General features: G+C 55.0%; 3 protein-coding genes and 1 long non-coding RNA gene across 10 annotated transcripts in view; 2 read left to right on the top strand and 2 right to left on the bottom strand.

Annotated features, from left to right (window-relative positions):
- Positions 1-1,894: 1,894 nt before the first annotated feature.
- On the top strand, positions 1,895-5,520 carry LOC121075695. Of its 2 annotated transcripts, none has more exons than XR_005823106.1 (2): positions 1,895-2,004; positions 5,069-5,520. It is a non-coding gene; the product is annotated as an uncharacterized LOC121075695 (long non-coding RNA). The 2 variants fall into 2 exon arrangements; XR_005823107.1 differs by lacking the exon at positions 1,895-2,004 and adding an exon at positions 3,738-4,196.
- Positions 5,521-6,366: 846 nt separating this feature from the next.
- On the bottom strand, positions 6,367-10,837 carry LOC121075694 (maestro heat-like repeat-containing protein family member 7). The gene is made up of 13 exons (XM_040569211.1): positions 10,368-10,837; positions 10,118-10,272; positions 9,868-10,015; positions 9,518-9,696; positions 9,298-9,435; positions 9,003-9,117; positions 8,732-8,869; positions 8,261-8,437; positions 7,836-7,991; positions 7,553-7,654; positions 7,366-7,468; positions 7,215-7,274; positions 6,367-7,056 (listed from the first exon to the last, which is right to left on the bottom strand). The coding sequence occupies exons 1-13, from the start codon at positions 10,752-10,754 to the stop codon at positions 6,887-6,889; spliced, it is 2,028 nt and encodes a 675-aa protein (XP_040425145.1). The 5' UTR covers positions 10,755-10,837; the 3' UTR covers positions 6,367-6,886.
- Positions 10,838-11,364: 527 nt separating this feature from the next.
- Positions 11,365-14,096, bottom strand: LOC121075611. Of its 4 annotated transcripts, none has more exons than XR_005823070.1 (5): positions 12,571-13,865; positions 12,277-12,356; positions 12,036-12,156; positions 11,877-11,963; positions 11,365-11,613 (listed from the first exon to the last, which is right to left on the bottom strand). XR_005823070.1 is itself a non-coding variant. In XM_040569069.1 (5 exons), the coding sequence occupies exons 2-5, from the start codon at positions 13,038-13,040 to the stop codon at positions 11,505-11,507; spliced, it is 1,077 nt and encodes a 358-aa protein (XP_040425003.1). In that variant the 5' UTR covers positions 13,041-13,079; positions 13,329-14,096; the 3' UTR covers positions 11,365-11,504. The 4 variants fall into 4 exon arrangements, 3 of the variants coding, with proteins under 3 accessions (XP_040425003.1, XP_040425002.1, XP_040425004.1); XM_040569069.1 differs by having other exon boundaries at positions 11,365-12,156; positions 12,571-12,693; positions 12,819-13,079; positions 13,329-14,096; XM_040569068.1 differs by having other exon boundaries at positions 11,365-12,156; positions 12,571-12,693; positions 12,819-13,041; positions 13,329-14,096.
- Positions 14,097-23,252: 9,156 nt separating this feature from the next.
- RAD54L2 (RAD54 like 2) overlaps positions 23,253-27,844 on the top strand; it is a 61,629-nt gene continuing 57,037 nt past the window's right edge. The window contains exon 1 of one of the 3 annotated variants that reach the window (XM_040568544.1): positions 23,253-23,299. The gene's annotated coding sequence lies outside the window, so the exon portion shown is untranslated. Of the gene's footprint in view, positions 23,300-23,339; positions 23,357-27,844 lie in introns of those variants that run through there. The other 2 variants (XM_040568548.1, XM_040568546.1) reach the window with 2 other exon arrangements.

Genomic DNA, 27,844 nt, shown 5'->3' with positions numbered 1-27,844 from the left:
CTTCCCCATTCCCAGGCCAGAAAAAGTCCCGAGGTGCAGACTCTGCGAGACCAGGAAAGGGGAGGCAACCGCGATAACAGGCTTTTCCCAGTGCTGGCGGCCTTGGGACCCAGACAATTCCAGACAGGAGCTGGGTCTCTCTTCCGAGCAGTGCGAACGAGCTGTCCCTTTTCAGATCCGCTTCCTTACCCAGCGGCACAACAGAGGCAGAACCTCTTCCTCAGGTTTTCTGCTTCTTTCGCACTGTTTGGCTGGCTGTTCTTGTGTCTCCTTGTCCTGGCCACCGTTGTCCGGCGCCCCGTGGGCTGGTGACACAGCTCTCTGTCTCCTCAGGCTTTTCTTTAGGGCATCAACAAGTCCTGAGCCCTGCTGGTTGGATGGGTACGTTCAGCCCTGCAGCGAGGTCTCCACACAGGGAAATTTCTGATCAGCAGCCCCCAAACTAGTGCTGGATCCCCGGTCACAGAAAAAGGTATGGCTTTTCCTATGTTTCGAGCTTTGTCTCCCTTATGCGGGGGTCTCGGTCCAGGCTCGCTGCTGAGAGGCGACGGCTGAAGCCCTGTTGTTCATGGGTTCGTTAGCTGGTTCGGGCGTGCCACCAGCACGCAGAAGGACGGAGAAGAGCCCAGGGCCCTGCTGTGCCCCGCAGCGCTGTTTCAAAGGTGGCGTCCTTGCTGATGGTGTTCCAGCTGTGCGGCTGCAGGATCTCCTCCAGCCCCAGCTCCCACTTCCCGCAGAGCTCCAGGGCCTGAGCAGCGCTACGGGCAAGTCCCAGCTGGTGTTCTGGGGCAGGTTCTGGCATGGCTGGGCAGCGTGATGTGGAAACCCCTGTCTGCCATTCTTCTTCTGCCCTGCTCGGCAGCCAGGCCCTGGATGGCTGGCAGCTGGGAGGCTTCTGCCCAGCTGGGAAATTCCTTCCTATAGAGTGTCTGCAGCTTCGCACCTCACCCCCTGAAAAAAAAAAACAAATTAAAAAATAAATTTAATCCCAAAGCCCTGATACTTCACAACCTGGTTTGCCCGGACCATGCTTGGATATACTCTAGCACCTTGGCGATGTACTCAGCCCATCGTGTCTGGAAAATTCCCTATCCACCAAGCCCCCCAAGCTGCGCAGCCACCTCTGCCACAAGCACTTGTTTCTCACACACACCTCTCCACGTATGTGGACGTCCATAAATAAAGGAGTGCGGAGCTACACTACATCTCTTGCATGTATTTTGGGGTAAAAGTCTCACGGCAACTGCCAGTTGTAGGAGGCTCACTTACCTGGGCCTGAAAGAGGTCAGTGCTCCAGCAGTGTTTCCAGGACCTGTGGTCTGTCCCCACCGCCATGTCTCCTCCATCCGTTGCGTGTGGCCAGTACCAGTGCGCCTCCGCTGGCTGCACTGCGCTGTGGAGTGGTGCCTTGAGAATGAGCCTCTGTACCCCAAACTGAGGGTTTGGGTCCCAAAGAGAAGGCTCTGGGCGCTAAAAAAGGGGCTTTGGGCTCTCAGGATGAGCCTTTGGGTCCTGAAAGTCAGGCCTTGTCTCAGCAAATGAGCATCTGGGCACTAAAAGGAGGGTTTATCCTTTCAATCACGGCTTTGGAGCCCAAGGAAGAGGCTTTCCTCCTGCCTAATAGTGACGCTGAGGCCTAAAAAGAATGCTTTGGGCCCTAAAATGAGAGCCTGGGTCCAAAACCAGGGTGTAGGTGATAAAAAGTTGGCTTTGGATCCCAAGTCTAGGCTCTCTTGTCCGAAAAATGTCCTGAAAGCTGGGTGCTTAAGGACAAGGCTGTGCTCTATAAAGAGGAGCCTTGGTGCCACAGCTGTATGCCTTTCAGCTGCAAAGAAAAGGTGATAAAAGGTTTTGGATCCACAAAAGATGCTCTTAGTCGTGAAGTGAAGGGTTCTAGGGTGAAAATGAGACATTTGGCCCTAAAAATGAGGCTTTGATTCCTCAGAAAGGGTCTTTTCTGTGTGCCCAGAGCATCCCAAAGGCCCTGCTGGCAGCTGGTCACAGGTGTGCAGGCTCCTCAGAGAAATAGCAAGCGACAGCCCTGCGGTGACTTCCGATGCTTTGATCCCTCCAGATGGGTGTTTGGAGCCAAAAAGGAGGCTTTGGGCTGTAAATTTCAGGCCTTGTCCCCTAGACTGAGGCTTTTGGCTCTGAAAGGCAGTGTTTCTCCTTCCGTGTAACGCTGTTGCACTAAAAATGGGACCTCGGACTGTGAAAGTAAGGGTTTCTCTCTTCCAATAAGAAGGCTCTGAATTCAACAACTGAGTCTCCGGGCCCTAATATTAAGGCTTTGGTCACCAAAAAGGAGACTCTGGGCTCTGCAAAGTAGTAGTAGCAATCAGCAGAGACTTAGGATCCCAAAGCAGCGCCTGGGCCCTGAAAATCAGGGTTTGGAGCCTGAGCATGAGACATCGGCCATGAAAAATGAAGTTTTAGAGCCTAGCATGGGGGTCTCTGGATGGTAAATGGGGCTTTGAACCCTGAGAATGAGCCTTTGTACCCCAAACTGAGGGTTGGGTCCTAAGAGAAGGCTCTGGGAGCTAAAAAGAGGCTTTGGGCTCTCAGGATGAGCCTTTGGGTCCTGAAAGTCAGGCCTTGTCTCAGCAAATGAGCATCTGGACACTGAAAGGAGGTTTATCCTTTCAAACAAGGCTTCGGAGCCCAAGAAGAGGCTTTCTGCCTAATATGTGACTCTGGGGCCTAAAAGAATGCTTTGGGCCCTAAAATGAGAGCCTGGTCCAAAATGGAGGGTGTAGGCGATGAAAAGACAGTTGCATCTCCGCTGGCTGCACTGCACTGTGGAGGGCGCCTTGTCAAAACCGAGGTGTCCCGTGTGGCCTGGTCACAGACAGGCGGTGCAGCAGGCTGTTGCTGTGACAGGGCAGCGTGGCCCACCTTCCTCTGGATCCAAAAGTGATGATTTGTTGCCTCCAAATTGGGGTTTGGACCTGCAAAGAAGGCTTTGGACCCTGAATTCAGGCCTCGGCTCCTAGCATGAGGATTTGGGAATTTGAAAAGAAGGGTGTTCCTCTCAAATAAGGCCTCGCCATCTAAAAGGCTGCTGCTTTGCACCTTGCAATGAAAGTGTGGACCCTAAAAATAGGGCATTGTGCCCTAAAAATGGATGCCTGGTCCATATGAGTGTGGCTGTAAGCAAGAAAAAGCTAGCTTTGGATCCAGAAGCGGGTGTGAGGGCCCTGACCAAAAGCACTTGGTCACTTAAATGGAGCACCCTGGCTCTTCAAACAGAGGTTTTAGGCAATCAGAAGAGTGTGGATACCAAGTGGAGGTTCTGGACCCTGAAAATAAGGCTTTGGAGCCTATTCAGGATGAATGGGGCCTAATAATGAGGTTTTGGACTGTTAAAATATTGGGAAGGGAGGAGGCAAGGGGCAGTGAGGAGGAGAGAGGGCGTGTCTTGTATCTCCAAGTCAGGCGTTGGAGCTGAAACCTGGGCCTTTGGACTCTGCAGCTCAGGGTCTGGATCCTGAAGTGATGCTTTGTTCCTTCGAAATGGCTGTTTGGACCCGAAAAGGAGGCTTTGGACCCTAAATTCAGGCCTTGTCTCCTAGCATGAGGATTTGGGAATTTGGAATGAGGGGTGTTCCTCTCTAATAGGGCCTGAGCGTCTGAGAGGCCGCTTTGCACCTTACAATGAAGTGTGGACCCTAAAAATAGGGCATTGTGCCCTAAAATTGGCAGCCTGGGCTGTAAGAGCGAGGGTGTAGCAAGAAAAGGCCAGTAAAAAGGAGGGTTTATGCTTTCAATCACGGCTTTGGAGCCCAAGGAAGAGGCGTTCTGCCCTAATATGTGACGCTGAGGCCTAAAAAGAATGCTTTGGGCCCTAAAAATGAGAGCCTGGGTCCAAAACCAGAGGGTGTAGGTGATAAAAAGTTGGCTTTGGATGCCAAGTCTAGGCTCTCTTGTCCTGAAAATGTCCTGAAAGCTGGGTGCTTAAGGACAAGGCTGTGCTCTATAAAGAGGAGCCTTGGTGCCACAGCTGTACGCTTTTCAGCTGCAAAGAAAAGGTGATAAAAAGGTTTTGGATCCACAAAAGGTGCTCTTAGTCGTGAAGTGAAGGGGTTCTAGGGTGAAAATGAGACATTTGGCCCTAAAAATGAGGCTTTGATTCCTCAGAAAGGGTCTTTTCTGTGTGCCCAGAGCATCCCAAAGGCCCTGCTGGCAGCTGGTCACAGGTGTGCAGGCTCCTCAGAGAAAATAGCAAGCGACAGCCCTGCGGTGACTTCCGATGCTGTGATCCCTCCAGATGGTGTTTGGAGCCAAAAAGGAGGCTTTGGGCTGTAAATTTCAGGCCTTGTCCCCTAGACTGAGGCTTTTGGCTCTGAAAGGCAGTGTTTCTGCTCCCATGTAATGCTGTTGGCACTAAAAATGGGACCTCGGGCTCTGAAAGTAAGGGTTTCTCTTCCAATAAGAAGGCTCTGAATTCAACACCTGAGTCTTCGGGCCCTAATATTGAGGCTTTGGTCACCAAAAAGGAGACTCTGGGCCCTATGAAGGAGTAGGTAGGCAATCAGCAGGAGACTTAGGATCCCAAAGCAGCGCCTGGGCCCTGAAATCAGGGTTTGGAGCCTGAGCATGAGATGTTGGACACGAAAAATGAAGTTTTAGAGCCCAGCATGGGGGTCTCTGGACCATGAAGTTGGGCTTTGAACCCTGAGAAGGAGCCTTTGTACCCCAAACTGAGGGTTTGGGTCGTGAAGAGAAGGCTCTGGGAGCTAAAAAAGAGGCTTTGGGCTCTCAGGATGAGCCTTTGGGTTCTGAAAGTCAGGCCTTTTCTCAGCAAATGAGGATCTGGGCACTGAAAAGGAGGGTTTATCCTTTCAAACAAGGCTTTGGAGCCCAAGGAAGAGGCTTTTGCCCTAATATGTGACTCTGGGGCCTAAAAAGAATGCTTTGATCCCTAAAACTGGGAGCCTGGGTCCAAAAACGGAGGGTGTAGGTGATCAAAAGACCGTTGCGTCTCCACTGGCAGCACGGTACTGTGGAGGGCGCCTTGTCAAAACCGAGGTGTCCCGTGTGGCCTGGTCACAGGCAGGCAGCGCAGCAGGTTTGCTGGCTCAAAAGGGGCCTCATGGGGCTGAAGAGCTGCTGGGGAAAACTGCTCTCGGCCGCTCTGATTCAGAAGAGCTGGCCTCTGGAGGGAACCCACTTCGAGACTCTGTCCCCAGTGCTACAGCGCCTGGCTGTCATCGTGCAGCCTGGCAGCATCCCAAAAGGACGCTCACTGCTGGCCAGAGTCAGAGGGGGCAGATCCTTCCTCCGGGCACATGGTGAAATGGAGAAAGGCAGCACTCCAGCACGCCCCTGCTGTCACACTGTGGTGGTTTTCCTCAGGCGGGCAGCCGAGTTCCACCACGGCCGCTCTCTCACTTCCCCTCCTCAAAGAGGAAGGGGGAGAAAATACGACACAAGGAGCTCGAGGTTTGAGATCAGGATGATTTAATTAAAGGGAAAAGGGAGAGGGGAAAAAAAAAGAAGAAGAAAAAGGAAAAGGAAAAGGAAAAGGAAAAGGAAAAGAAAAAGAAAAAGAAAAAGAAAAAGAAAAGGAAAAGGAAAAGGAAAAGGAAAAGGAAAAGGAAAAGGAAAAGGAAAAGGAAAAGAAAAAGAAAAAGAAAAAGAAAAAGAAAAAGAAAAAGAAGAAGAAAAAGGAAAATGAAAAGGAAAGAAAAAGAAACGAAAAAGAAGAAGAAAACAAAAAAAAACAAAAAGAAAAACAAAACTAAAAATTAAAAAGAAACAGAAAAACGAAAAGTAAAAGAAAAAGAAAGAAAAAGAAAAACAAAAAAAAAAAGAAAAAGAAAAAGAAAACTAAAAAGGAAAAAGAAAAAGAAAAAGGAAAAGGAAAAGAAAAAGAAAAGAAAAAAAGAGGAAAAGGAAAGGAAAAGGAAAGGAAAGAAACGAAAAGGAAAAGGAAAGGGAAGGTAAAGGTAAGTAAAGGGAAAAAGGAAAGGAAAAAGAAAAAAAAGAAAAAGGGAAAAAAGAAAAAGAAAAAGAAAAAGAAAAAGAAAGAAAAAGAAAAAGAACAGAAAAAGAAAAAGAAAAAGAAAAAGAAGAAGAAAAAAAAAAGAAAAAAAACGAAAAAGAAAAGGAAAAAAAAAGAAAGGAAAGAAAAAAAAAGAAAATGAAAAAAAAAAAGAAAAAGGAAAAGGAATAGGAAAAGGAAAGGAAAAGGAAAAGGAAAGGAAAGGAAAAAGGACAAAGGAAAAGGAAAGAAAAAGGAAAGGAAAAGAAAGGAAAAGGAAAAGGAAAGAGAAAAAGAAATAGAAAAAGAAAAAGAAATAAAAGAAAAACAAAAAGAAGAAGAAGAAGAAGAAGAAGAAGAAGAAGAAGAAGAAGAAGAAAAAGAAAAAAGAAGAAAAAGGAAAGAAAAGAAAAAGAAGAAAAAAAAAAGAAAAAAAGGCAGAGACCGCGCGAAAGGGCAGAGAGAGGGAAAAGCAGCGAGGCCACCAGGCGTGGGGCGTGTGCGGAGAGCTCCGCTCCAGGGAGGGCTGCACAGTGCCCCCGGGGCTGGGGAGGCACAGCCTTCGTGTAGATGAGGATGCTGATGGCCAGCTCTGATGGCAAGGAGGAGGACACTTTCCGCGCTGAGGGCGGTGCGGCCCTGGGGCGGGTGGCCCAGTGGAGCTGCGGCTGTCCCATCCCTGGCAGTGTCCCAGGCCTAAGCGGGGGTCTAAGGTCTGAGCGGGGGTCTTAGAGCAGGCTCGCTGCTGGAGAGGCGACGGCTGAAGCCCTGTTGTTCATGGGGTTCGTGAGCTGGTTCGGGCGTGCCACCAGCACGTAGAAGGACGGAGAAGTGGAGGGAGTGTGCCCGGGGAGCGGGGCTGCGCCGCAGGCAGGAGGAGATGCCGGGAGCTTTCCAGCACGCTCAGCTGCCTGCCGGGGAAGAGCGTCGCCTCCTCCACGCCTTCTGCAGCCTGGAGCACAGCTGCCGAAAGCTGAACCGCGAGCGCGGCCTTGCTGCTTGCAGGATCAGCACTGTCTGAACTGCCAGCGAAGAGACCGACTCGCAGGGGTCTTGCCTCAAGCCTTGAAGGACTGAGAGAACAGAGAAGGAGAGGCGAGGTGACGGCCCTGTACCCGCAGAGCGCCCGGCCCCCCGCAGACGTTGCCCCCAGCTCTCCGCCCAGCCAGGAGGGAGCAGGGGACGGGCGCATCACCTGGCGACTGCCCTGCGATCCCCCTCCCTGGCTCACCTTCGCAGATGTACTGGCTCTTGTTCTTGCGCTGATCCACCAGGTGCCTCCCCACGAGCCCTGGGGACACACGGCCTGTCAGCGACCCCGGCTGCTCCCCGGGGCGCAGCACGAAGGCACAGGGACGGGGGACCCCAGGCTCGCGGCTCACCGATGAACCTCACAGCCTCCCGCCGCAGGGGCTCCTGCAGGCTCTGCAGGTAGGGCAGGCTCTGGCCCAGGTACTCCTCTGCTCCGCTCCTCCTCCTGGCCAGCTGGAGAGGGAAGGGCGCGGGGTCAGCGCAGGGCGGCCCCGGCCCCGGCCCCGGCCCCGGCCCCGGGCGCAGAACTGCGCGTACCAGGCACTCGCCGATCTTACAGGTCTGCACCGTCTCGGCCAGGTGCGCCAGCTGCCTCCAGCGCAGGAACCGCGCGACACCAAGGAGGGCTTCGCGGGAGGCCTGCAGAACAGCTGAGATGGCACCAGAGCCTGGGCAGAAGACCCTGCTCCCCGCCCCGCAGCCCCTCCGCAGGGAGGGTGCCTCAGTGGAGACTGACGCTGCCGGCAGCTGCAGCACCCCTGGTGCTCGGGGGCCCCCAAGGCAGTCAGCATCGCCCTCCCCGGAGGAGCAAAATGCCCACCTCGGCCACGCTCTCGTCCTGGTCGTGCAGGTGGAAGGACAGCGGGAGAAGGCTCCTGCACACCTCCTTCTGCATCTTCTTCTTTTCACTGCTCTCCACAAAGCCCAGCGTGTCGAGGAAGAGGCGAACAGAGAGAACCCGCACTGCGCTTGACTCCTGGGGAGGAGGAGAGGGGGACATCAGTCCCGGTGGCTCCAAGCCCTCCGCAAGCAGGGCCAGCACGACCGACAAAGTGGGGGCAAAGTCTCCGAGCCAAGAGGCAGAGGGCACACCTTGAGGACGGCCCCCAAAAGTGATCCAAAACGAGCAAGCTGTGGCCTGCCGAAAGTCTGCCCAAGGGCACGCAGCGCCCAGGGCTGGGAACCGGGCAGGGAGAGCCCACGGTGGGGTGTCACAGGGACGCAGACATGGGGACGCAGCCTTACGTCGTCAAAGAGTGATGGGAGCTTGCCGGCCAGCCCCAGAGCCGTGAGGCTGAGCGTCCTCCCCTCCAGGAGCCGCAGCATGGTGCTGAGCACGGGCAGAGCGACAGTGCGGGTGTCGCTGTCTGCACCCTGCAGCTGCTCTGTGATGCTCGGCAGCAGGACGAGTGTTTGCCTTGCCTGTGTGAAAAAAACACCTTCCTTTGGGTAAAGCAATGCCTGCCACCTGGGCGAAAACACTCTCCGATCCCAGCCTTCCCGCTGCCTTCTCCCCATGGGACAGCGTGGTGCTGGCCGGCAGGGCTGCCCGGCACAGCCCCAAAGAAAGAGAGCCGGAGGCGCGGGGATGGACGCACAGCGCCGGCCCCCTGCCGCCCCTTCCCCGCTGCCTGGAAAGGTGCCGAGCCACAACAGCCCGGGGCCAGCCCAGCCCAAGCCGCTGCACTCGTGGTGTTGCCGGCTGCCCCTGCTCACCGTGTCCGGCCTCTCGGTGAGCCCCAGGATCGCCCTGAGCACCAGGCTCTGCATGCCCAGGCACTGGCTCCGCAGGTAGGTGGCAAAGAGGCTCACGACGCAGTCCAGCTCGTTGCCGAGGTCTGTGCACTCCAGCATCTGAAAAGTACGTGGGGCGCAGTGCTGGGTCACCAGCTCGCGGCAAGAATGCCAGGGCACGGCCAAGCCTGGCCCCGAGGCAGCGGGGCTTGTGCAGAGCCCCACGCTCGCCGCTCCTGCTGCCCCTGCTCACCTTGCTGAGGAAGACCATGGCCACCATCTCCCAGGAGGAGTCCTCCATGCTGAGCAGCTCAGCCAGGTGGCGGATGATGGTGGCACGCAGGCTTCCGGGCAACTCCTTCATTTCCCTGGCAGGGAAAATGGCAAGCAGGCGCCGTCGGCCCCGAGCCGGGGGGGCACAGCTCTCCTGGCTTTGCACCGCTCTCGCCACCACCCCAGCGGCCACGGGCACCCATGCTGTGGCAGCACTTCCTCCAAGACCCAGGGACCCCCCCAGGAAGGGGATGGTGCCGACAAGGGGCTCTCACCTGGCCACCACCTGCACGCCCCAGAGGTGGCTCTCGGCGCTGAGAAGCGCGGCCCAGCCGCCCTGCGCCTCGATGGCCAGCACCTGGCTCCCCAGGCCCACGCTGCGGAGCAGCGCTTTCAGGGACTGCACCGTGGACCTGCGGGCAGAGAAGGGCCCGGGTCACGCCGGGAGCCCCAGCCCTGGGTTCCTCTGAGCAGCAGGGGACGGGGATGTGGCACCTGATGGGAGTGAGCAGGTCCTGCCGGTGCTTCTGCCGGAAGACCTGCACCTCCTGCAGCGTCAGCTCCGTGGTGAAGGACACTTGGAAGAGGAGGGCCAGGAAGAGCTGGGGGAAAACGGCCTTCGCCTCCTCCAGGCTGGTAGGCAGCAGGAGGATCTCGTGGAGGGGCCTTGCTGCCTGCAGAAAGCACCCAGAGGCGTGGGCAGGGAGGGACAGAGGAGGATGGAGACCCCCCAGGCTGGCCCCGTGGGCGCGCCTGGGTGCCCCAGGGTGCGGATAAGGCTGGGAGGGATCAGGGGAGGGGAGCGGGGCCCCTGCCCATCGGAGATGGGCAAGCGAGGAACTCACGGCCAGGGCCAGGATGCGCGGGTGGTCCTCGGTGGAGGTGGATGTCTTGCAGCCAGACTGGTTCATGAGGATGCGGAGCAGCTCCCGCAGCACCCTCTCTGTGGCTGGGGGCTCAGACACCATTGCCTTCCACATGGTGACGGCGACGCTGCGGGACCCCCGGGCTGTCAGCAGGGCCTCCCCCGGCCCGGCTGCTGTCCTCGCTGGTGGTGGTGGTGGGGGGGTGGATGAGACGCGCTGGGCCCCGTACCTGGTGCAGGTCGGCGAGCACTGCAGCAGGCTGGCAACCGTCTCCCTGGGGCGCTTGCTGGCCAGCACCAGCAGGGCCCTGTCCAGGCTCTGAAGGGCCAGCGCGGCTCTGACGGACGGCAGGGTTCTGTAGATGGCCCACACGATGTTCAGCACCTGGAGGTGGGACACGGGTGAGACGGGGCCGGCACCAGAGCAGGAACAGAGCCCCGAGGGCTGGAGCCGTGGCCGGGCCGCTGGCGGGTACCCACCTGTCCCGAATGGAAGTCGGTCTCTGCCGCCAGCACGTCCACCATGTGGGCAGCCAGCTTGGTGCTGCGGGGATTCGGGGCTCTCATGCTCTTGATGGCAGCGAGGAAGACGCCCAACCGTTCAGAGGGCTGCAGGTACTTCACAAACATCTGTGGGAGGAAGGACAACACGTCAGTCACCCCGAGGGCTGCGATGGCCCCGCTCAGCCCTGCTGCTCCCGGCGCCCCAGGAGAGCTGGGAGCAGGGGCTGGGCCGGGCGACGGCTGGGGTGCGGCCGCGTGCGGGCCCCGTGGGGACCGGGCTTTGTCGGGGACAGCGCCGGTCCTCTTCCTGACGTCGCAGGGCCGGGGTCTCCTCCGGGGCTCAGGGCTGGCGCTTCTCACCATGAAGATTCTGCTGGTGTTGCCGTCTTCTGAGAGCCGTAAGGACAGCCGAGTTCGCCAGCGCTCCCGGAGCTGCGGCTGCTCGGCATCCTGCTGCCATGGCCACGTGCCTGGAGAAAAGCGGACACAGTGTCAGCGGGGGGGGCCTGGGGACCTGGCAGTGGCAGCCGGGGGCTCGGGCACAAGCCTCCCTGGCAGGAAGGGGGCATGCCAGAGCAGAGCTGGGGGCAGCGCTCCCAGGGAGGGCCCGGGCTCTCGCGCTCAGGGCAGGGGGAACGGCTCGTCAGCCCGCGGAAAGGCAGCCGGGCTCGCTCGGTCGCGTCTCTCCTGCTGAGGAGAGGGGCCCAGGCGGCCTGGTGCTGGCCTGGCTGTGCCGGCGTGCCCGTGTCTGGAGGGACCCAGCCCGACGCGGCTCCTCTCACTTCTTTGCTGCCTGAGGAAGGCGTAGAGGTGGCGCACAGCCTCCGCTGCCTCGTGGCTGGTCCCCTCGTTCTTGGAAGTGCAGCACAGGAGGAGGCTCCCCACCAGCCTTCCCAGCAAGGCGAAGCGGTGCTTCTTGGGGCAGTGATGCCTGAATGCCAGGGCTTCTGCAAAGCAGGAGCAGACCTGGGGAGAGAGGCAGCGCGGGACCACGGCTGAGCGGGGCGGCAGGGCCCCAGCCCCAGCCCCGGCTCTGCGCAAGCCTGGAGATGGGGAGAGCCGCGGCCGTGGAGCGAGGACGGGGGCGCCGGGGCTGCCTGCACCAGGGGCTCCCTACCTGGGGCAAGGAGCAGGTGTTGATGAAGGCGGCCAGCCTGGCGATCCGCGCCATGGCCCTCTCCTCCACGGCCTCCGGCTGCTGCTGGGTGAAGGGCAGCAGGAGCTGGGGGGAGAAAAGCTGCTGGTGTGCCCGCAGCACGGGACACTGGTCCTTCCAGCTGTCCCCCCGCTGCGGTGGCCAGGCGGGTGGCCGTGCCCCTGTCCTGCTGCAGGCCCCGCTCCCTTCCCGTTGCTCCCCAGACGTCCCTCCAGCCTCGCAAGGGCCAGCTCTGGGCCAGCCCCCGCCTTGGGGACCCCTGCCTGCACCAGGCATTGCGGCAGAGAACTGACCGCGTGCGTGAAGCCCAGCCTTTGCCAAAGCCAGACCTTCAAGATGTTCTGCAGCTCCAGGAGGCCGGAGGCGCCGGCGCTGCCCACCAGCACCTGCAGCAGGCTGTCCAGGGCTTCCACGGTCTGCAAGGAGGACAGGGGTTGGGGCGCCCGAACACGGAGCAGTGGTGTCCCAAGAGCCCAGCCCGTGCATACCTTGAAGTAGAGAGACGTGTCCATGTCTCTCCTGTCCTCGTGGCCAGGGAGGTGGAAGACGCTGCAGAGGCAGGCGCGCAGGAGGCCGTTCTTCCTGTCCTGCGGCAGCAGCCCCGCTCTGCTGCAAGGGGAGGAGGGGAGAGGTGTGGAACGCCCCCTGTGCGGCACCCTGTGCCCCACTCGGGGCCCCTGGCCGGGACCGGGGCCACCGTGGCGGCCAAGCCCGCGCTGGCCCAGGTACCTCATGGCGGCGATGGCGAGCATGGCTTTCTGCCGCACCTCCGTGTCCAGGCGATCGGTGGGCTCCTCCTGCAGCAGCGCCTGGAGGGCACAGCGCGATGGCCCAGGGCAGTGTCCCCTGGCCAGCGAGCGGCTACAGGGGCTGGCCTACAGGGCTGCCCCATCCCAGCGCCCCCACCAGAGCCACCTCCCGGCTCCTGGGGCTCCCCGGTGGCCCCCGCGGCCCTGCAGCGGGAAGGGCCGTGCCCAGCACCCAGCCAGAGGGTGCTCCCCGCGGGGCAGGGCGTCCCCTCACCTCGATGCTCCGCGCCACCTCCAGCTGGCAGAAATACACCGCGTCCCAGGTGGTGTGGTCCGTGACGGCGGCTCTGCAGGCGTCGCAGACGGAGGCCAGAAACCTCAGCTTCTGCGCCTCTCGCTGAGCCGCGGAGGGGAGAGACAAGCGAGCGGGTCAGGGGAGCCCAGCAGTCTCCCTGCGGGCACAGCCGGGGCAGGGGCTGCCCGGAGGAGGCCAGCAGCCGCAGCACAAAGGGCGAGCGGTACCTCGGGTCTGCGGCTGCAGCAAGCGCGGATGAAGCTCAGGGCGTCCTCTTCCTCCTGCCACAGCACGGCCGAGGCAGAAGGGCCCACGCCTGAGCCAGAGGGCGCCTGCAGTGGCTGCACCTCACTCTCCTCATAGGGCTGCGGCCGGGGCCTGGAGGCCGGGGAGGCCCCAGCCTCCTCCAGCCAGGCCGCTCGCGGGGAGCAGGGGGGTCTCCCTGACATCCTGCAGGGAGCGGTCAGGAGTGAATGTGGCTCCTGCTCCTGTCGCGGGGTAGGGATGCCACAAAGTGCCACCGCTGCCGCCAGCCCCAGGCCCCCACCCAGGACCCCTCCTCTTGCCCTCGGGCGGGCGGCCCCAGAGCCCCGCGGGGGTCCTGTCCCCAGGGGCCTGCAGACGCCATCCCCTGTACTGGAGGGAGGTCCCCCTGCCCGGGGCTGCCCCCAGCCCCACTGCCGAACCAGGCCCCTTGGGGCCGGCCCCGCTGCGCAGCCCTGGCAGCGCTGACCCACCTGCTCCTCAGCCCTGGCTCCTGCGCTGGGTTTCTGTGGCAAGGTGCCCGCGGTTTGTGCCTTTGCTTCGCACCTGGAGCACCCGGTAGCACTCCAAGCAGTCGCAGCTGCACGGAACCAGGTCCGTTGTGTCCGTTGGGACGGGACCCGCCCCAGAGGCCCTGCTCCCGGTTCCGGAGACGCTCCCTGGCCCCTGGTGTGGGCTTACGCGGCAAGGTGCTTGCAGTTTGTGCTTGTAGTTCTCACTGTGCCGTTCTCACATGGCCACAAATTCCATCGCTTTTCACCGAGCCGAGTCTCTTTTGCCCATGGCAGCAAGCATCCCGCCGTCTGCCCGGCCTTCTCTCAGCCACGAGCGTTTCACCGTATTTTCTGCCCCGGTCTTGCTGAGGAGGGCAGCGAGGGAGCGTGTGGGCGGGCACCCGGCAGCCAGCCAAGGTCAGAGCCCCACAGGCCTGGAGAGGGCTGGGCAGTAGCCGGTCGCTGCCGTGCCCCAGGGCTGCCTCGGTGGGGCTGGGAGACATGGCCTCGACCCCTGCACTGAGTCCTGGTACACGTCCGCATGCCCTGCACCAAGCCACGGTGCACGTCCAGACTCCCTCCTGCTGAGCCCTGGTGCAGCCGGAGGCTCGGATGGAAGTTTCACTGCCAGGAAGGGGGCACACCAGAGCAGAGAGACAGGGCAGTGTGCCCAGGGTCCTGCGGTGGGGCAGGCCCAGCAGAGCATCTCCTGGAGGAGCAGTGAAAGGAGGGGACAGCAGTTCCCAGCCCGGCATCTCAGCGCTCCTCTCAGACCCCTGAAAGGAGGTTTTCCTCTCTCCAGGAACAGACAGTGTTTTTCTTGGAGGAAGAATAATGACTCTTGATTTCTTCTGCCTCTTTTCCTATAGTTAGTCTTTTGTCTATAAAAAATGAGTCTTTGGGCTCTATTAGTATGCTCTACAGCTGGAAAAAAAAAAAAGAGCTTTTGGATTTTTTAAAGAAAATTTCTCAAAATGAGGTTCCAAACTCTCAAATGGGGACTTACACTCTGAGAATGATTCTTTGAACACCAAAAACGGCTTTGGATCCAAAGGAGAGAGCATTAAGAAGGAGGCTTTGGGTCTGCAGAATATGAATTGGAGACTGAAAAGAGTTTGTGTCCTCAAAAACAAAGGTTTCGACCTCAAAGCAGGACAGGAGGAGCTGCTCATCAGTACACGGAAAGGCAGCCAGGCTGGGTCAGGTTTCTAGTTAGAGGACTAGTTAAATACGACTAAGAAAATGAAAGATGACTGAGTAAGGCAAGTTTATGCAAGCTGTAGAATACATCTCCAGCCTGAAACAGCTGAAGGGCTTTGCAATTCTCCTGCAAAGCCCTGAGAGGTACACAGATCTCTTGATAGCACTGGGGCATCCTGGAAAAGAGCCAGGCAGAGCCCCTGCCTCCAGCTCACCTCACAGCAGAGCTAAGAGCAGAGCACCTGCACTTGGAAATACCTCCTTGGTCCTGTGGTCTTCCAGGAGTCATATAAATGGGAAAAACCTTCCCCACCTGCTGCTTTTTAACCCCGTGGAAGAAGCAGCTGTACAATGGAGTCACCTGGGCTGTCACCTCCTGCTGCAGCCCTCAGCCCAGCATCCTGTCCATTTAGGACTCCATGGCTGGGGCTGACTCCACACTGGGTTTGCTGTGTCCGTGGAAGCCTTGGCAGGTTCCTGCAAGCTTGTCCAGGTAAACCTCTCCCATTATTTGGCTGACGATTTCTAAACCTCTGTGTCTCCAGTTCCAGTCATACACTGGCTTCTTCTGTCTCTTTTGTGGTTCTTCTTCAGTTTTCTCCTAATGCTTTACATAATTCTTGTTGCTACACAGTGTTTCCAGGCTCAGCCATCTGTAACAATGCTCCACCATGGCTGTATGCAGTTTGGCTGCAGCACAGGTGCTTTGCTGATTAATTTGCCATTTATTTATTTATTTTTCACAGTCATTTTGGATGCTTGGAAATAAACTGAAATAAAAATTTTACTAATACCTTCCCCCCTCCTCATGCCAATTAACTTCAGTAATCTTTTGCAAAATCATCCTTTGCATGGTCTAGACCTGGGTGCAGACAGCAACTTAAGCTGTATTGAAGCGTGGAGCTCAGTTTACTCCACGCTTTTGTTCTCACCAGTGTCACGTAGAGGAGGAAGGTGGGCAGAGAGAACCAAGGAAGTGGCTCAGGAGACCAAGCCCAAGTCAGAGAGGGTTTATTTGAGCACCTTAAATGTGGGTACTCTGTCATTGCACAGGGTGAGGGAGGGGAAATCTCAGGGGCTACTTCTTCGACCAGAACACAGGGAATAGGAAGGATCCAAGTCCTGCTCTCCCACATGCTACACATGTCCCAGTCCCTGGACTATTAAATACAAAACAACCATCTGCTGTTTCATAATCCTTTGGTAGTATCTGAAAGGGAACACTGTACGGTTCCCAGGCATCTTCTAAGATGAATATTGTCACCTCAGCTGCTTTTCTGATCTGTAAGCAGCAGCTTTCCAAGCTGATTGCCCATTTTATTGAATTCATCGTCCTTTCCTTCGTCCTGCCCATGGCCTGTGTGTGCAGGCTGTGTTGCATTCCAGCATGGAAGGTCTTTCACCTGCTTGGGCTCCAGCCATGCAGAGGAAAGAATAACATATTAATATTGCATCCCGTTTTATGCATCAGGGCAGTTATGCACACAGGCAGCCTTGAGATTATCTTCTTCACACGTACAATTCCATAATTTTCCTACTTAAACACTGAGTGAGAAAGCAGGAATAACTGTGTTGTGAAGATCCCTTCCCAAAGACAGGGCATGCAGGGATGGTAGAGCATAATGAATCGTAATTTTTAAGCACAGTCTCCGCCCTTAATATGATTACTTTCATCTTCAACTCTACCAGTGTTTTAGAAAGAAGTTTTGGCATCACAAGAAATATGACTAGCATCTGCTGGTAATAAAACAGGGAAGAACATGAGAGCTGCAGCAAAGTGTATGTGCAAATCAGATGTTATGGCTTGCACTTAGTTGTAAGGGGCTCCAAATGCAGCGTGCACAGGGCTTGGGGAAACCCCTTGAGTCCAGCGGGCTCTGCATGCTGACTGGTGCGCAATGGCTGCATGGCTCCAGATGGGATGTGGCTGGATGCCAGCGGGGAATCTGGAAAGGAACAGCTCTTGGTGGCATTAAAACTCATTGCCTGAGCAAGCAGTCATGTGTACGACCATAGCAAGTCTCATAGGGTTCATTGATTGTCCCAGAATTATGAACCTAAAGAGGATATACCATGTGCTAATAAAGGGTGAAATTAACACTAATCCTTACACGTGGGCTGTTTAAATCAAAGGATCTGCAGTGGTTGCAGGTGCTTTAATGAATAAAATTTCTCCCACATGAAGAAAAAAAAGAAGAGAGTGGAGAACATACTAAAAACAAAGAAAAAAGTTGGCCATCTTATTTTATGGCTGTAGATTAAAAAGTAAACCCTAACTGAGTCTACAGGATGAAGAAGCAAGTGTAAGTCTTATCAGCAGTAATGTGACAAATGAACTAATCTGTCTATCCGAGCCTTGATAACCTGCCAATAGTTCTTCTGCCTGTTTCATCACCACACAAAATAGAGAAATCATTTATTACTAGCCATTCAATGGCACATATCCTTCCTCCCCCTCCAAAACACCTTTTGCCATCCCCATCTGTGACAACAAATTGATTAAGTTATGAAGCAAGTGAAACAGAAAGGGTTCACTTAGCTCAAACAGGGTTCATTGGTCCTGGTTGGTCTGTAGCTGCCCTGCACACATGTCCCATTGAAAACCATGGGCAAAACATGGACAAACTGAGGGTAGAGGACAACAACCTCAGCCCCAGGAGGAGGAACGAACCCTGGGCAGGGCAGTGTCCCAAGCAGGAGAACCAAACTTGAGTGGAGGCCCCAGGTGAGGCTCATCAGGGCCACTGAGGCTCATTAGGGCCCTGACATTCACAGCCCAGTGCAAGGACAGGGTTATCACAGGCAGGAAGATCCCTGGTATGGAGCACCGTCAGAATTAATTCGCCAGGAGATAGCTCTCTGGAGCAATGGAAAGGAGGTTTTGGCAGAAAAGTGGTGGTGGAAACCCATTCATCCTGGTCATGGATCATGTCATTTTCTCTGCCCCACAGCTAATGAAAGGGTCAGTGCATTTTGGGGCTGTGGTGCAGGTGGACATCATTTGGCTCACCTTGTTGCACCTGCTGCAACCAGCTGGCTGGGAAGGAGGGCTCAAAAGAAGAGAGCTGGGAACATGGAGGGGTTTAGTTTCTCAGGCTGGGCTTGGAAGTATGCAAACAAGAATATGGTAATGCCATTTTATTAGCCTGTATTTTGTTTGCTTAATACTCAATTTCTGTACTATGTATGTATCATACTAGTAAAGCAGCGAAAGAAGAAAGCTATGTACCTTTCAGGTTTCTGTAGGACTAGCTGGGAATTTGCTAATGCTTTTTGCAGGTAATTCAGTGATGTAGCTACCTGCGCTGGAGCCGAAGGGTTAGCTTTGCCTGTGTCTACGGGATGACTGTCTTTTGTGTGCTCTGTAGGCATGTTTACTGATGATCTCATAGCCCTTGTAGTGGGTGGCTAAGCAGCACGAGCCCTGATTTAGCTAGGCACCCTGCTGCAAGGACTGCCAGGAGTAGCTGTGTGACCTTTCCTAATAGAGTGTTGCCTTCCATTAGTTCTTTAATTCATTACTTCTGTTTCCTTAAATATACTGCTCTCCTTCTTGTAGGCAAAGCACTCTCTCCTGCTCTCACACCCTCCTGTTATTACCCTGTGTATTGTTGTAGCTTTGCCATTCCTTTTCCTGACCTGAAGCTGTAAGCTGCTATTTCTCTCTGGGAGAGGTGGTGCCTTGCTTTACATTCCTATTGCCTTCTCCAAGTGTCTGCACCCAGTTCTGTCTTGCCCTGTTTGAAAACAGGTTGTTGAAGGATGAAGAGCGTTTCAAGTAAGCAGTGCTATGCTGAGCTGTCACAATGCTTTGATACTGCAATCCTTCCCAAAGCAGCCCTTCATAGGTTAAGAAAAATGCTGTCTTTCCAGGCAAAGAGATCTTGCTTGGAAATGATACTGAATCTTTCCTGGACTGGTCTAGTTCAGTGCCTCATATGTGGAGTTTAAGTTGTTTCAGGTAATGGGGGTTATGTTTAACTTGTCCGTAACAAAACTCCCTGGCTTCTGTTCTCCAGTGTTCTTAGCTCCTTCTAGCGGGGAAAGGAGAAGGCTGCAGACTAACCATTGAGGTGCAAGGGAAATCCAAGCTGAATGTTACGATGCTTGCTAAATGTCCGTGAGCTGAACTACCACAACTTCAACTGACCCCTCTGTGAGGGGAGGCTCCCTTGTAACTTCTTGACCAAGTCCTTGAGCACAAAGCTTCATGTAACTTTAAGTGTGATGTTGCCAGTGTGGTGATCTTTCATTTGCTTCCCTCTGCGTAGCTGTTTGAGCCCTTTTCCCAGGAAGGGAACGGCTTAGCAGCACCTGTGGGTTTCCATTCCTGTAGTCTGGAAGTGCTTGCCATGAGTGAGGGAACAGCTGGAGTGCTGGCGGGGGGGGTGTAGCACCAGGCAAAGGAAACTCTGAATGTCATCATCCAGAGTGAGCCCCGAATAAAGAAATGGGAAACTCAGAGACAAGTAAAGGCACCTGGAAAAGGAGGCCTTTGTGCAGGTAGTGTAACTGAGGCAATGCAGGCTCTGCTAAGCAGGAGGGCAGTGGCGTGGCATGGAGCACTATTGGCTGTAGAAGGTCTGCAGCAAGCAGGAGTGGTGACGACATGGCACACTGGTGGCTCTGCCTCCTCCACGTTGGGTAAAACAACACGGGTCAGACCTAGCAATTGGAAAAGACGTGTCAAAGCAAGGGCATGCTTACCAGTGGCAGGAGTTATGCCGCAGCAGTTGTAATGCTGTCGCTAGAGTATCTGAGAAATACTTGTTGAGATTTATTGTCCCATCAAAGCTGACACACTTGTGCCAATGATGAGGTTGGTGACTTATTAACTGTGTTGTCATATGAGGACTCCCAGATGAGTTGTAGAATGAAACTCAGAGCTGCAACTTTGTGTCCACGGACTGCAGGTTGATGGTGTTCACTTTGTTTCCAAGTATCTCATCACATGCTTTCAGTTTCCTGAACTTTTGGGCATAGCTTAGGATGGAAGAATCCAGAATGTCTTGCAATGCATGACAGGGCACTGAAAGGACAGCTTTGTTACCCTGTTGACGGGGTATGTATTTCTCCTGAGACAGCCTTCAGTGCTCTCACCTGTGACTGTGGTTAGGCTTAGGAGATCTTTCCGTAACTTTCAAGGGAAGATTTTTGCAAGGATTTTCCCTATGCATTTTGCAGGTTACAGATTTCAGAGCACTTATTCGGAGGTGTTTCCCAAATTGTGCTTTGCACCTCTTTAAAAGACCCTGGGGTGGGAAGGGGACACAGGGTAACTACAGCAGTAGTGGTCTTCTTTTCATGGCACTGAGCATCAGTGCAGCAGAGTTACTCGACGGACGCTTTCATCTGGATACCAAACCAAGGCCTGACAGCTCCGTGTATTGAGATCTAACTTTGATATCACAGCTTTGATCAGAAAAGCTGTGAAAGGTAGGGCTTTGAAAGTGCCTTTTCCAAGTAGCTTGAAGCTTCATAAATTGTGCTCTGTTGGACAAGAATGACATAGCCAAGTGCAGAAGTGCTCATGGTTATGAGAGAATCAATTAGGGCATGTTGATGAATAATGTATGTGCAGCTTAGGAGGGATGGATGACATCTGTTTTATTTTTGTACTGTTAATTGAGAGTGATTCTAGGACAAAAAAGCACAAAGGGAAGATGAGGAGTTTGGGGGGAAGACTCTGGTTGGAGCATCAGAAGCTGGATGCTCACCAGAAACACTTCCTGTCCATTAAGCTGCAAAAACCTCAGAAAGAGAAATCGTTCTAATGTCCTCTACAGCTCCTAATCCATGTAACCGATACCGCCTAGGAACCCCGTTCAGGCTGTGGTGAACAGTCACTGGCCCAGGGAACAACATCAACTTTTTTGTATGGCACTTCTGGTGATGGTTGATATGTGTGAAAGGCTGTGAAGGGATTTGGAGGGTTGCATGGATAGCTGCTCTGCTCCAGTTGGGTGGGAACCACTGAACCCACCCAGAAGACTGGCTACTGGAGTGACTACAGAAGTGGCCTTTGCTGGATTGTGCTTGTCAGTGCTGCTGTAGAGCAGCAAGTAGCTGAAGCATGATTTTTTTTCTCATAGAGTCATTAAAGTTGGAAAAGACCTCCAAGACAACCTGGTCCAACCATCCCCCTACTACCAATGTCACCCCCTAAGTCATGTCCCTAAGCATCACGTCCAACCTTTCCTTGAACACCCAGAGGGATGGTGACTCCGCTTCCCTGAGCAAACTCTTCCAAACCCTGACTACTCTTTCTGAGAAATGTCTCTTGATTTCCAGCCTAAACCTCCCCTGGTGCAACTTGAGGCCGTTCCCTCTAGTTAACTAGGTAACTACTCTAGTTACCTGTGAGAAGAGGCTGACTCCCAGCTCCCCACACCTTCCTTTCAGGTAGCTGCAGAGAGCAATGAGGTCTCCCCTGAGCCTCCTCTTCTCCAGGCTAAACACCCCCAGTGCCCTCAGCTGCTCCCCATAGGACTTGTGTTCCAGACCCCTCACCAGCTTCGTTGCCCTTCTCTGGACACGCTCCAGGGCCTCGATGTCCTCCTTGTATTGAGGGGCCCAAAGCTGAACCCGGCACTCGAGGTGCGGCCTCACCAGAGCAGAGCACAGGGGGACGATCACCTCCCTGGTGTGCTGGCTGCACTATTCCTGACACAAGCCAGGATGCTGTTGGCTTTCTTGGCTGCCTGGGCACACTGCCAGCTTATGTTTGGGTAAGCATCAACCAGCACCCCCAGATCCTTTTCCTCTGCACAGCTTTTGAGCCACTCTGCCCCAAGCCTGTAGCACTGCATGGGGTTGTTGTGGCCGAAGTGCAGGACCCGGCACTTGGCCTTGTTGAACCTCATCCCATTGCCCTCTGCCCATCGACCCATCCTGTCCAGGTCCCTCTGCGGGGCCTTCCCACCCTCTGGCAGATCAATGCTTCCCCCCAACCTGGTGTCATCTGCAAACTCACTGAGGGTGCACTCAATTCCCTCATCCAAATCATCAGTAAAGATATTAGAGGATGGGCCCCAACACCGACCCCTGGGGAACACCACCGGTGACCGGTCACCAGCTGGATTTCACTCTGTTCACCACCACTCTCTGGGCCTTGCCATCCAGCCAGTTTTTAACCCAGCAAAGTGTACCTGTCCAAGCCGTGGGCTGCCAGCTTCTCCAGGAGAATGCTGTGGGAGACCATGTCAAGGGCCTTGCTGAAGTGTCGGTAGACTACATCAACAGCCTTTCCCTCGTCCCCCAGGTGGGTCATCCAGTTGTAGAAGGAGATGAGGCTGGTCAGAAACCTTGCCTGTTCCAAGGTTTTTTCTGCTCCTTGTCCGACTTCCAGGTTGGGAGGCTGAGTACCCCAAGAATAAGTGGTCTGGGTTATAAAGACAGATGCAAAGTCATTAAGAACCTCATCCTTTTCCTTATCCTCACTAGTTATGTTGCAGTGTAGAATGAAAGCCAACAAGAACTCCTCACAATTCTGTTGGGGGTTTCTGTGCTTGCTTTAGCTTGTACTTCTGTGCTTCTCTGAGGCCTCTGCCTTCATCCCTCTCTGGAAGTCTCTGTATGATGGGTTGGAGCAGTGAAAAATTCTGTAGTCTTCGTGTCAGGTTCAACACAAGAAGGTCCTATGGAGGACTGGGTGCCTAGACAGGGAGGAGGGTGAAGGATCTGGTATCTCAGGCCTTTGAAGGGTCCCCAGGGATGTGCTGTTTGTGAGATCTTTCTGAGCCTTCTGATCAGTGGTGTTAGTCCTTTTATTCTGGATCAGCTACGCCTTTCCTGAAATATGGAAGACCTGCTAAGAGGCTGAGTTACATGGATTGTACTCAGGCTGCCACTACATACCCAAACTGAGGTATCAGTCAGTTTTTTTTTTCTTTTCTTTTTTTTAAATATTCTGGCTATTTATTGAGTACCAGCCTGGGGAGCCAGATAGGCAGTTTCTCTGCTGGTCTCGTTCTTCCTTTTAACAAAAGAAAATGCCGGGCTCCTGCTGCTGTGCAGAGGGCTCTTGGGGCAGCCAGCAGTGCCTCCTGCTAGGGGTGCAGGACAACGTGGGGAAGAGGCAAACTGAAGCAAGTCCTGCGGAGGCTGCGAAAGGGCCAGGGCATACGGTGGTGTGCGAGGCTGAGGAGATGAGAAGGGGCTGGAGAGCGGCTTGGGGGTGTTCAAGGCCAGGCTGCATGGGGCCTTGGCCAACCTGACCCAGCGGGTGGTGTCCCTGCCTGTGGCGGGGGGCTGGATTCAGGTATCTTTAAGGTCCCTTCCAACCCGGTGCTGGAGCAGGGGCCCAGGCGGCGGTGTCGCTCTGTGGGCAGAGGGTTTTGAAGCCTGGCCGGACGAGGCCGGGGGCTCAGCGCTGACCCTGCCGCGAGGGGGAGGCCGGCCTAGAGCCCCCCTAGGTCCCCCCACCTTAATTACCGCGGGGCGCTGCGGCTAATTAGCAGCGCCACGCGGTGGGGGGGGGGGGGGGGCGTGCTCCCTCGGGGCCGGAGAGGCGGGCGGGGGGAACCTTTCTCCGCCCTGCGGAACCTTTGAGGCGGAGGCGCCTGTTGCCGCCCGGGGGATCGGGCGGCTGCTCCGGCGGGGGTGCGGGGCCGGACGCTGGGTGATGCGGCCCCCGAGCGGCGGCTGAGCGCCGAGGCCGGCACGGAGGCGGGCGGGCGGCCGGGCGGGGCGGCCGCCAGCTGCCGGGGCCCGCAGCCTCCCATCCCCCGGCCCGCCCCCCCCCCGCCGAGGTGAGAGGAGCCGCCGCAACGGGGAGCGGGCCGGGAAGGGCGGCCGGAGGCTGCGTGGTGGGGAGGGGGGGGGAAGCGGCGGAGGCCGCGGCCCCGCCCCGCCCCGCCGGGGGGGGCTCCGGGGAGCGGGCCCCGGGCTGCGGGGGGAGAGGGGGGCGCGGCCGCCGGGCCCCGGGCCGCCGCCGCCTCCCGCCGGGGGAGCGGGGCTGGAGGCCGCCGAGGCCGGGTTGCGCGGGGGACGGCGGCACGGCTCGGCCGCCCTCGGCGTCCCGCCGCCGCTGGTCGGCGGTGCGCGGCCTAAGCCAGGGGCTGGGATCCGAGGGGGGCACCGGGGGGCGGCCCCGGCCGGGCTGAGGGGGGCCTGGGGCGGCGCTGGTCGTGCCCCCCGCGCCCAGCGGAGAGCAGCGGGCCGGAGGAGTGGGGAGCAGCCGCAGAGAGTGGCCTGGGCGATGCTTGGAGCCTCGGCGTGCTGAGCCCTCGCCGCCTCGCTCGGTCCCGGCCCGGCGCTGCTGAACTCGCTCCCACCCTCGAGCCGCTTCGGGGTTGCTTTTGCTGGTGGTTGCGTTGGTGGCAGGGTGTCTGGGGGCTCGCGTCTGTGACGCGTGTTTCCCCTCCTGCTCCTTCATCGATTTGTGCAAAATTGGGGCTGTAAGAAGTTGTCAGCACGTCACATTGGTATATATGCAGGTGTGGAGTCCTTATTGCTAATAATAATAACAATAAAAGATCGTAGCTCTTTTCCCTCTTTTTTATGCTAATGAGATAGTAATGATCACGTTTGATCGTGTTTTTAAACTTTGTCAACGTCGGATGTTTTTTTGTACAGTTACCCAAGCATTGTGCCTAGTGAACAGTCCCTTAGCCCATAAGCAATCCCTGCAGAAGCTTCTGCTTTGGTTCAAGGTGTTTCTGCTGCCTGGTCAGAAGTTGTAATTCCCATCCCCTCCCCGGCTTAGAGTGATGGACCTTATGAGCGCTCTGTCCGCTTCGATGCGAAATCAATTAGTTCGGAATAAACAGCCTTTGTTTTGGTACTTCTGCTCCAGGGGCAGTAGTATCCAGCAGAGGGACGAAAACAAAACAGCCCGCTTAGACCACTGCTGGTGCTCCTGATGTGAGCTCTAACGTGGCCTTGGTTTGTAAGCGAGGCTTCTTTTCCCGGGTGTGAAGCTATACCTTTGGAACGTGCAGAGTGAACAACGCAGCCTTTTATCCTGTGATCTTAACAGCATCAGAGTGTAGGGGTTGTTCAGTAATGGTACGTGCTGAATGTGAAATTTCCAAGAAAAATGCAGTTGCTGTTTTAAGGAAGAGCTGTCGTGGATGCAGCATGTGATCTTTTCTAGGCTAACACTGCCTCGGACTGAATACCGCCTTTTTTCCCCTGAAAAAGGTTGACTCTTTAGCCACTGTGTTCCCCTTGTACGATACCTGGGTTACTGGTAGCTTCTGCATCCCTAAAATCTCTTGACACTTTGAAATTCCCATTTTGGTACTGGAGAGTCGTTCAGATCCTGAGCACTACTGTGTGTTCTGTACGTCACGTGCTCTTTTGAGGAGGAGAACCAAACAACGTTTTCTGCCTCGTCTCAGTAGTGGATGCGTTTTAGTGAAGATTTGAAAGGTGTAGTCTGACATAAAAAACTGTAACAGGTCGTTATAGTGTTCTCTGGAATCAAAATTGGTGCCATGGAATAATTCAAGGTGGGAACTGCCTCAGGAGGTGTCCAGTCCAGCCTGTTGCTCAAAGCCGTGTCAGCACCAAGTTCAGAGCGGGACTTTGTTTATTCACGTCGGAAACCCTCCAAAGCCAACAATTTGCCAGTCCCTGGGCCCCTGCTTCGGGGCTTGACCTGTCCTCCCAGGGAGAAGCCTCTCCTTTGGGTCAGGTCACAACCTCTGCTGTTGCAGTTTACGACCTCCAGGCTTGCGCAGCCTCCCTTCGTGTGGCAAGTGCTCCATCCCCCTCGGCGTCTCGGCAGCCCCCCTCTGAACTCGCTCAGTTTTATCTGTGTCTTTCATGTGCTGGGGGTGTCCAAAAAAGCGCGCGTTGTGTTTCGGGCGCCTCTCAGAAGTGCCGAGTGGAAGGAAGGAGTCGCTTCTCTCGGTCCGGCCGTGCTCCCGCTGCTGGGGCCCGGCATGCTGTTAGCCTGCATCGCTGCCAGGGTGCACTGCTGACTCACGTTTAGCGTTCTGTCCTCCATTTGTGACCCTCCGTGTGTGCACACAGGCGTGTGTGCGCGTGCACGTGGTGCACGCAGCCTTCTCTTGTCCTCCCGCCACGCAGCTCCAAAGAGCCTTGGTGATGTGTATGTGCGCGCGGAAGTTTGTACACGTGCGCGCGGGTGTGAGTTACACCTTTTGTGCTGTCGAACGGTCGCTTTCCATCCTTTCCCCCAAATCGCAGCTGTTACTAGGGGTGATGATCGACTGTCTGGCCTTGCCTGGGTGTCGCGCAGCCCCGACTGGCTGTGCGGGGCCCCCTCTGCCCGCTGCCTGCCCTTCGCCTGCTCAGAACCGCTTTGTTTCAAACACCTCCGGGGTGGGACTGGGTTACCAGGGCAAGGAGGGGGTGGTGGCGGAGTGAGACTCTTCCCGGGAGGACTGAGGTGCATCTTGTTTGATCCAAAGCAAAGCCAGAATATAAGCACGCAAAAAAGTATGAAGTGTGTTTTCAAATTTGTTGTTTATAGGTGCGAGGTGAACGGAACAGATGCAATGTTTCTAACAGTGTGCTTAGTGGCAGCGTAATTGTCCTTCTGTCATTCCTTTGAGCTTGTTTCTCTCGGGTGCCTGACAGCATCTGGGAGGTAGCACCCTGTAGGAGAAATATTCTCTGCACCAAACTTTCATAGTTTAAACCTTTGAGTTTAGTACCTGCAGCCAAGTACCATTTGATATATTCGTGGGTACTTGGTACAGAAATAGAGATCTGTATTTACTGTTTATGCAAAACAATTTCTACTTAATGTTTTCCTGATTGGCAAGTATGTCGAGTTAATTACAGTTAGGGTTGCTTCAGAGAGTTCTCACTGCAAAACAGGAATTTACTGTGCTTAAGCAGCATTTTTTAACCATATAAAAACAAAAGGCTATGTAGAGATGTGTTTTCTTTTCCAAATTGGCGTTCTCTCTTAAGTATTAAACAGGAATATTTAGGTTTACGCTCGTAGAACACCACGTGTAGGATCTGATGTTTAGGTACTCTGAAACTCTGAATGAAAGTCTCATTTCTTGTTAACTTTTGCAAACCTTAGGTTTACATTCTAGGGTTTTATGCTTATCAAGAAACAGAATCTTAAAGATGAAGAGGAATGATAAAGTAACACCATTCCTTGTGTGAGAAAGGGGAAGCATTACTTGATGAAGTCCTTTGTCGTTGCATGCTGTGAGAGGGGAGAAGGGGGAATTAGAAGTAGCTATTAGAGGCAAAAATTGTTGAAGAGGCAACTTTGAAGCTGGCTGGGCTTCGGAGAATGTGGTAGAGTTGGGTTTTGGTTTAGCCATCTTTAATCTTTTAAGCTGCCTAGCTGGAGACTTCTTGTCCTAAGTAATATTAAGGAAGTCACTGATCAATATTTCATATGTGGTAGCCAGGAAGTGCTAAGTGCACACATCTGTTAACAGACTAAGCATGCCTGAGGTTGAAACACGCTTTGGAAAAAAGGCATGGAAAAAAAAATTCTTCAGCCGTGCAGGTGTAAAACTTAGAGAACCGTTGACTTGAAAAATTCCTCAAAGCATAAAAAGTAGGTCTTCAGAAATTCTCAGAGGTCAGGCAAACTTGCTTTTATGTCTGAAGCGAAACAGCAGAATGTCAGTTAGTCCTGCAAGCGAGACCGATGCGTTGCTATTGTAATCTCAGAGCAGCTGTGATAATTTAAATTTTGTTCTTGCTCAGTCAGTGTGAATGCTGGACTTGGGGTCAGTCTGACACCTCCAAAAGCCTTGTGGCATATCGAAGGCAACATGAATTCTCTCCAAGAAAAAAAAAGGAAGAAAGTATTACTCCACTTAAATGTAACGGCGGCGTTTTCAGTGTGCTCACTTCAGTGTGCAAGTGGTTGCAGTGACTTGAAGCGCTTTGTGGTGGCCTTTCAGCTTGCCCTAGGGTTACTGTTCTAGAGGTGTGTCGGTGAATCTGAAGGAAGAACGAATCGACTTGGGTATTAGGGATTTATTCAAACATCAGCAAAGACCTAAAGGCTGGCACGCGCCTGTCTAGAGGATGCATTGAATCTGTGCCTGAGCAGAGGCCTCCCGGACAGCTTGTTGACTGAAGATACCATCGAAGGATGCAGAAATCTTAAGGGGAAGACTTAGCCAGCTACTTCAAAAAGAATCTGGAGAAATCTTGTACTGTCAGTGTGGTTTGCAGTACAAACAGCGTTCGTACCGCAGAGTAGCATCAGCTACGGTCCGAAAGCCCAGGAACTTGAACGCTTCTTGAATACCTCCCTGGAAAGGAGGCTGAGGTGAGCAGCGTCTGGCTGATGCAGCTTTGCCCGACTGTCCTGCTCCACCTCTGCAGGCCTGCCCGAAGCT

This window comes from Cygnus olor, chromosome 10 (assembly GCF_009769625.2).
Source record: "Cygnus olor isolate bCygOlo1 chromosome 10, bCygOlo1.pri.v2, whole genome shotgun sequence".
In the NCBI taxonomy this organism is placed as follows: domain Eukaryota; kingdom Metazoa; phylum Chordata; class Aves; order Anseriformes; family Anatidae; genus Cygnus; species Cygnus olor.
This window is presented reverse-complemented; position numbering and strand designations above follow the sequence as displayed.